The 8,752-nt window shown below is 30.5% G+C and overlaps 1 protein-coding gene across 2 annotated transcripts; it reads left to right on the forward strand.

Moving 5' to 3' along the window:
* The first annotated feature begins 5,676 nt into the window (after window positions 1-5,676).
* On the forward strand, window positions 5,677-7,577 carry LOC7488162 (homeobox-leucine zipper protein HOX11). Of its 2 annotated transcripts, none has more exons than XM_024608326.2 (4): window positions 5,677-6,097; window positions 6,417-6,730; window positions 6,841-6,920; window positions 7,009-7,577. In XM_024608326.2, exons 1-4 carry the CDS (start codon window positions 5,725-5,727, stop codon window positions 7,364-7,366), a joined length of 1,125 nt encoding a protein of 374 aa, XP_024464094.1. In that variant the 5' UTR covers window positions 5,677-5,724; the 3' UTR covers window positions 7,367-7,577. The 2 variants fall into 2 exon arrangements, with proteins under 2 accessions (XP_024464094.1, XP_002314223.2); XM_002314187.4 differs by having other exon boundaries at window positions 5,680-6,097; window positions 6,390-6,730.
* The last annotated feature ends 1,175 nt before the right edge of the window (window positions 7,578-8,752 follow it).

Consider the following 8,752-nt stretch of genomic DNA (forward strand, 5'->3'; position numbering starts at 1 on the left):
TTGCGAAGCTAAATATATTGGTCTATATCTGACTCTCAATTTTTTAATTTTAATTTTAATTTATCTTTAATGACTTTTAATTTATTAATTAATACACGTAGTTCTCGATTTATTTTATTAGATGTATACATAAGTTTTCCGATATCTATTTTTATATAAAAAAACACATTGAAAAAACCTACTTACATAATTTTTTTAGAAAAGAAAATCTAACTCATAACGCAACACGGGTCAAATAACTAGTTGAAACTAAACCTCGAATCAACAAATTTACCTACTAAATTAGGTCAGGTGTTTAAGGAAACGTTTGGAAACACAACTCACCTCACATTTTTTAAAATTTTGATTTTTGTTTTAATTTTTTTATATCTTTAAATTATTTTAATGTACTAATATTAAAAATAAATTTTAAAAAATAAAATAAAAAATTATTTAAATATATTTATAAACAAATTTTTTTTTTTTACAAAACATGCTCGATAACATTACTAAAAAGTCAGTATTCACGTCACTTTCACCGTAGTGAACCTTAGGCAAAAGGAGTTCTTGGATATGCAAAAAGGGAAAGACGGCAGCTTCAAAATCTAGTGGATTTGACAAATTCAGAGTCTCCAAACCCCGCCAATTATGCTCAAAACTCTCTCCAGTCTCTACCACTAGAAGCTGTTTGGATATTTCCTGAAATGGGTTATGCTTTCGATGTTTCTTCTTCAAGAAAAGGAGAGGAGGTATCGAATGTTCGTTCTTTCTAATTATGAGTCCGTTTCATGATCAATAATGGACTATATTGCTGCTTTGCTAATATTCACAAGAGCTATTTAGTGAAGATAAATATTAGGATCCCTCATGTTTTTTACTAAATCTTGTAAGATCATGCGTTCGGGCACATGGCAATGCTAAATTGTAAATTAAATACTCTAATTCGATCCTTAAAGTCTTTTACTTTTCATAATGATTAATATTTGATCCCTCATGGTCACACATTCTCTCCAATTTCTCTTCGATTTGGCTCATTTTCGAAGTTGTTATCGTAGCTTTTATGATGGCATCACATGCATTGTTTTCATTAAATCCACACGCATATAACACAAATTAATTACCATTAGATTTAGTGTCTCTGCCATTATTTCCAGTGGAATGTTCAAGGAAAGATCTCTTGCTTTCTTTGAAATACGAGTAAAATTAATTGAAGAGTTTCTTGAAATCATACTCTTAAAGTAATTTGAACATCCATTTTAAAGAAATATGCTGTGTATAGAAATCTAAGGTGTGTGAATCGCACCACCCACACTAAAATTATTTTAAACACCTTGCATGATTTGCATCATGCAGCCGTGATCCTCGTGAGCTAGGGTTACGATTCATCATATATATGGAACTCGTATCGGTGTTCCACATGCAAAGTCAAATCCCAAAAACCAAGTCCTACATGCCATTGTCCACATGTGATGCTTGCTTACTTGAAATGTCTTAGGCATACTAGAGAGTCCACGAAAATAAACCTGTAGATTCCTTGAAAGTTAAAATCTGATTGATACTTAATCTATATATCTTGAACTTCGAAGAAAAAAAATAGAGTGAATATAGGCTCTTAGTAAAGATGCTTGCTTGTATGATTTCATGTAGGGAAAAAAGACGAGGACATCATGCAACGATCGATCATCGAAGTAGGAATAAATGGGTAATTATTACTGTGGTAATTCCTGGCCATTGTATTGTTGACTGAAGGGAACACAATGATAAGAGGGAGACATAACTGTTTAAAGATTATATTATAATTATTACAACGTGGGCATCGCATGACAAGAGGAGTATACATAAACTTCACCAGAAGAAAATGTATTCAAGTAAGAGATTTGTTGAAAACAGTCAATAAGTTAGGACAATTATGATGGTCCCAATCATGTGTGTTTCACGACAATATTACATTGATGATAAAAGCATGATTTAATGTTGATCACTAAGCTAAGATACATGTTTAGCTAAGTATAATTAGAGTTGTCACTCTTGATTCCCTTATATTAAAAAACAATTAAGACGTGTTTACCACACTAGAACTAATAATTACAAAGTGTGATATTGCAATGCTATAAATCTCATCATCATGTGTGTTAGTTTTTACCAACACATGATAGTGTTTGTGATTATAGTGCCAAAAGATAGAATTAAGTGTAGTTTATTTTGTCGTTATGTTGATCAAGGGGATGATACTGTGGACATTTTCAATAATTCCTTCCTTTTGAATAAGAAATTCATATAAAATGAAGTATTACAGAACTCTTACGATTACTGATTTCGGTCAATACAGAGGCTTCGACTTCACTCAATATCTTACATCTCTGGACACACTCGACAACACTTTCTATGTTTTTTCACGATTCATATGAATGTTTTCTTCTTCTTGTTTTTTTTTGGTAACTATAGATGTTTGGATCAGCTTATGTGTCCCTCAACTAATCTCTCGAGATCTTAAAGTTAACGACTATGTAAACCTCCAATGATCTTGAGATTTATAAAGAACAAATTCAGAACCTAACCAATTAAGCTACACCTCATAATTATAATTATGTATGTTCTCTTCTTCTTTTGTGCTATTCATGCTAAAGCAATATTCCTTAGTCAGCTTGAGCAGACAATCTTTTGTTGTATATATCCTTTCTGTCATTTTTGCCTCAAGCGGGGTGCGAGGGATCGTAATATATGGATGGTACCTCAGCAATGGCGTAGAAATTCTTAATTTATATATATTTCATATACAAAGAAGATAAAAACAAACAATATATGTATCTTCACCATGTGCTCATGAACAAAAATCCACGAACAATGTTACGTGTACAGCAAATATTTAATTCCAAATAGGAGGCTATATATGCGGCCGTGTGATGTATATGTGTTAAAGCATGTAAAACAACGCGAGAAAACAGTGCAGTGCCTTAAAATTCAAACGGTGCTGCGTCATGCCTCTTTCTTTCTTTCTTTCTTTCCTTTTCAGGTGCAGCATCATGCCCCTGTGAAGACATGTTGGAACCCTTTCTTTGCCGATTATTAGCCTCAAATTTTTATACTAGTGTATTCATCATTATCAAATACGTAATCATGTCAACCCTTCTACATTGATTATTATGTAGAGATTGTTAACAGAAATGTTATGATTCAAAATAAAATAGTAATCATCTAGTTTTCGGGTACAAGATTACATAGTTCACTCTAAATCAAGGATGTCAATTCTGTTCTATTTAACATGACTAGTATATATTATTTTAATTTAAAACATAAAACAAGCCGAAATAAATTTTATTTCGTTCAGTCTGTTCCATAAATTCCATTAAAATTCCAACTGGAATGTTCCGGTTCCATTCTAGCCAAAGAATATATGTGTGTGTGTGTATATATATATATTGTCTAGTTTTACAGTATCAATCATATCTCTCAATTCGACTACTAGATTAAACTGAAATTTTACTAGGAGTCTCCTGACATATTTTTATATCTTAGGTTAAACTTTTAAGGCAATTGGAGTTTAGAAATACCTTGTGAGACTACCGTTGATATTTTTGTATTTTCGTTCAAATTTTTTAATTTTGTTTTGAAATGTCATTTTTTTTGTTTAGATTGAATTTGTTTTTTCTAATTTCATCATTCAACAATAAGTTTATTGATAATTGAGTTTCATAATTTATTTTGATTTGTTTTATTTGGGGTTATTATAGTCTCATGACCCGGGTCACGGATTTGAAAGGTTAAGCCAAGTTGACCCGGGTCGATGCAATATATATGTTGTCTCAATATTTTTTTTAAAAAAAATATGTCATCTTCATTTTTTCAGTCAAATTATATTTTTATCAGTTATCTAGGTTATCTTTGAACTTATCGAGTCGATCGGGTCATATCGATTTAACTTTCTACTTATTTAGTTGTGTTTGAAATTTGAATTGTATAATTTTAAGTTAGTTTATCTTTGAATTTGAATTGAAATTATATTTGTTCAATTAATATTTTGAATTGTGTATATGTGTGTGTAGTACAACCCTGAAACGGACGTCGAAATGCTCTGAAACCGAAATATACCGTTTCAATTGAAAAAACATAACATCAACCGGAGCGAAATTAACAACCTTGCTCTAAACTATCACTAATACTACATCTTATTCATAAATTTATTTCTAGGATTTTTATCATATATATTTATGATACAATTTAAAAAAAAAAAAAACAAAACCAAGACTATTCAAGCTAGGTTTTAATAGCTTGCCACTCCATGTCATTCAGGCTAAGCCTTAACATCATGCCTCTAGGCTATTAGGGCTAGGCCCAAATGGCTTGGCACCTCTAAGTTATTCTGGATAGGTCTCAACAAACTAGCACCTCCTTGTTGTTTGGCCCCGGTACAAACAACATGCTACCTAGGACCGCACATCTAATTTATTTTTTTCTTAAATGTTTTCCAACAATTAATATTTACTTTTTTAAAAATTAAATAGTTTAACATATAATATATTTATTTTTTAATAATTCTTAGATGAGTTAAGAATGGCTTTTAAATATTATTTTATTAAATTTCATTTTATTTGTATTTTTATCAAACAATCACTCTTTTTGAACAACCTATTATTTTTATTTTACTTATTTTACATAGTTGTTTCACTGTAATTGCTTATTTTTTTTTATTATATAATTAGATAAAAAAATAATTTCAGAGAAAACAAACTTGTTAAACTCAGTCAAGTCTATGACCCGAGTCGCGAGTTTGATATATTAACCCGAATTGATCTCATATGTTGTCGCCTTAACATTAAAAAAACAAATGTCGTTTTAAATTATTTGAAATCAATCCATGTTTTTACTAATTTTTTAGGTTGTTTTTAAACTCACCAAGTCAACGAGATCACATCAACTCAACCGTCACATTGTTTAAGTTAAAACCAAGACAGGGAAAGGATTTGAGTCGAAAGGTTTCAAGAATGACCGACTAAAATCCTTGTAACAACACACAAGTATATCATTATTATCATTATTATTATATTTCTTAATACACCCCATTAAAATTAGTAGGATGCTATTTTTTTAGAATTGAAACTTGATTATGGAATAATAATAGAATGTTGTTTAAAAAATAAACAAAAAAAGAGCACGTTAAAGAAACAAAAGAGGTTTTAGTAGAGATGCATATATATTTTTTAATTTTAAATCAACCCGGTCTTTCATTGCATTTCTTGTGAATACTTTTGTTTTCAATTAAATAAATAACATATAAAAAAATGTTATATATATTTTTTTAAATTAAATATATTAATAAGAAAAAAAAATGTTACTAAAAAAATATTTTGTTTTAATGAAATTTAAATTATAATTAAGTTAAAAAATTTAAAAGGCTTACTATAACGCATTATCAATATTTGTTTTTGTGTTTATTTTTTAGTTACACGACTTAATATTTAATTAATATTAAGATTTTTTTTATAGCATTTACTGATAAATATAATTTTTAGTTTATTTTATTAAGCTTACATATTAAATTTTAAATTAATAATTAGGTTTTTTGTTTTACTTGAAAACCTATTAATTTATGTTAAAAAACTTATCTCCGATTCCCGGTCAATGCAATTATTGGAAAAGACTACGGAGGGTAGGAAGGCACGGAACACCCCCCCCCCCCCCCCCCCTATAAAGACTCTTCCCAGTGCATTGACTCAGAAACTCTTTCCTCTCTCATTTTCTTCATTCATGCAAAATAAAAGAGAAATGGAGCTTGGGTTAAGCTTAGGAGATGCTGCTACTACTTCAAAACCATTTGGGTTCATGGAGAAATCTACACAGCTCACCAACAAAGTCACTTCTGGGTTTTGCATGGGTTTATCAATTGGTACAAATCACACCCTACAAGAAGAAGACGAAGATAAAGATGATCACAAACTTAGCAATAATATTGATCATAACTCTGACAATACAAACACAAGAACAGCAACAGTACAAGCCAACAAGGGAACAATTTTGACTGTAGATACCAGTACTGATCCACCTATCCAGCTTGATCTTCTCCCTAACACCCCTGTCCCTCGTAACCAGAACAGCATCCTCACGTTGGCATCTGATAATGGTACCCAAAACCATTTTTTCTTTCCTTTGAATATTTGAGATTTTCCGTTTGCGTTATAATCTGTTTTTTTTTTTTTTTGTATCGTTATAATCTGTCAATTGCACTGTTTTTACCCCCAAAAAAATGTTTTCGTTTGTTTTCACTTTTTGGTACCTAAACCTTTTGTTTTCTTTCCTGTTATCTGGTTTTTGAACCAGACATCTCAACAAACCATCCTATTCACAAACCTTTTGCTTTCTTTATATATTTTTTGGTTTTTGAAATTTTGCCCTTTTTTCTTCTTCTTTTGCAGGGACTAATTTTGAAGCTGGCTCTTCAGGTAACATGTCAAGAGGGTTTGATGTGAATAGATTCTCTGCTGTTATGGTACATGAAGATCAGGCTGATCAAGATGGGGCTACCCTTTCATCTTCACCACCAAACAGTGCAACCTCTTCTTTTCAAATGGATTTTTGCATTTACAGTAGTAAAGGTGGAAGCGGATCAAATATTGAAGCTGATCAGGCCGAGAGGGCTTCTTCTAGAGCCAGTGATGAAGAGGAGAATGGTAGTGCTAGAAAGAAACTCAGGCTCTCTAAAGAACAGTCTTCTTTTCTTGAAGAAAGCTTCAAAGAACACAATACCCTCACTCCTGTAAGAGAATCATGTCTAAGGATCAATACCTTTTTTTGTGATTAACTTGTTTCTCCATCTTGATTAGTTTGCTAATCTCTTTCTTTAATTAATTAAATATCATGGTGTAGAAACAAAAGCTTGCACTTGCTAAGGAGCTTAATCTTCGTCCTCGCCAAGTAGAAGTCTGGTTTCAAAATAGAAGAGCAAGGTAATTAATTAATTATTGGCTTGGATTTTAATAAAGTAAATAGTAGTTTTAATGTAAATATTTAATCTTGATATGTGTTGATTTGCAGGACTAAACTGAAGCAAACTGAAGTGGATTGTGAGTACTTGAAGAGATGTTGTGAGACATTAACAGAAGAGAACAGAAGACTACACAAGGAGCTTCAAGAATTAAGAGCTTTAAAGACTTCAAATCCTTATTACATGCAACTCCCAGCCACTACTCTCACCATGTGCCCCTCTTGTGAACGAGTTGCCGCCGCCGCCACCTCTGCCACAGCAACTACCGCAACCACCACCACAACCAATACCCAGAATAATACCACTGACCCCACTTCTAATACCACGGGGTTATCCCTTAGCAGTTCTAGACCAAGGTTCTATCCATTTTCTCACACACAAACTCACCCCCACCAGCCCAAAGCGTGATTAAGCGGAAGATCATAGGAAGGCCTCTGTTTTGATTTGTAAATATACAAGGCTTCTCGAGATAATCTTGAAAGGTTAATTTTGTTTCTTGATTGGAATTGTTTTTTTTTTTTGGGAAGGGATTGTAATTATACTGGGTTTTTTCTCTGCTTCTTTCTTGATTTTGTTGTGAGAATCTGAGAAAAAAATACAATAAAAAAAGAATTATATATGTTAGGGGAAGGATATTGTTTTCTTCTCTTTTTTTTTTCCGAGTATAATTAATACGAAACTAGATCTTGTTTGATAGGAATATAAAATTCGTCCCCTGTTAATTTTTTTTATTTTCTTTGATTAATTATGATGAATTTCGGTGTGCTTAATTGATTGATTGATTAATGTTTGGTAGGTTTTAGGGGAGTGAATTAAGGCGTGCTTTAAGAAAGTGTAGATTTTGTGTCTGCTGCTTTTGATGATTTGATTCAAACCACATTGATTATTCAAGGGATAAGGCGTGAGGGTTGATTGAAAAGAATAAAATAAAATAAAATAGAGATATAAACAACATTGTAAGACCAAAAATCATGAGGACATGGATGTCTTATGTCTTGTTGATGAATGTATATTTCGAGCGTTGATTGATTATTATTTCAGGAAACAAGAGACAAGGGTACATAGGATATAAAGTACGAGACAATACAAGAGATGGAGATAAAATTATATTTAATAATAATGTAAGAAATAGAGTAAAGATTAAAATATAAAGTATTATACTTGGTTAATGAGAAAGAAGTACATGACAAAATATAATAAAACTTAATTATTTTATATTTAATATGTAATCCATCAACTTATAATGTCAGGAACAATAAATAAAAATTATTATTTTCACCTTAATGAGATTCTTTTTATTTATTTATAAATAACTTAAATTAAACCTAGTTGAGAATGTAAGATGATAACTTCGTCACAAAATCCTGATTTATGTTAACGTTTAATCTCTATTTTTTCATCATTAAATCTATTTTTTTTTAAAGAACATGACCAATTTTCATTTCTTTATATTTTGTATATTTTAATTATTATATTATTTTTTCAAAAATAGTTCATAATGTTAAAAACTCAATTATCCGGTAGAAAAAAAATTCTTCCTATTTGTTAATTAGTTTTATTTAACTTATAAAAAAAACTAATTTACTTTAATTCATTCATTTTTAATTATCACTAATTTATTAATTTCTCTTTATTAATTTAATAAAATGAAAACCAAACTTTTAATACAATTAAATTATTAAGAAGTGTATATATATATATATATATTGAGAACCAGGCTTAGAACCAAACCAAAACACTAGCCTAGGTTGCAAAACATTAATAAATGACAAGTTGATCATTTGAATGACATGT

Source organism: Populus trichocarpa, chromosome 9 (genome assembly GCF_000002775.5).
Source record: "Populus trichocarpa isolate Nisqually-1 chromosome 9, P.trichocarpa_v4.1, whole genome shotgun sequence".
Classification (NCBI taxonomy): Eukaryota; Viridiplantae; Streptophyta; class Magnoliopsida; order Malpighiales; family Salicaceae; genus Populus; species Populus trichocarpa.

Excerpts from the sequence above, each read along its gene's own strand:
- LOC7488162 (XM_002314187.4), top strand. The coding sequence starts at position 5,725 with ATGCAAAATAAAAGAGAAATGGAGCTTGGGTTAAGCTTAGGAGATGCT. Across the intron at positions 6,098-6,389 it reads CACGTTGGCATCTGATAATG|GGACTAATTTTGAAGCTGGC; the intron begins GTACCCAAAACC and ends CTTCTTTTGCAG. Across the intron at positions 6,921-7,008 it reads TTTCAAAATAGAAGAGCAAG|GACTAAACTGAAGCAAACTG; the intron begins GTAATTAATTAA and ends GTTGATTTGCAG.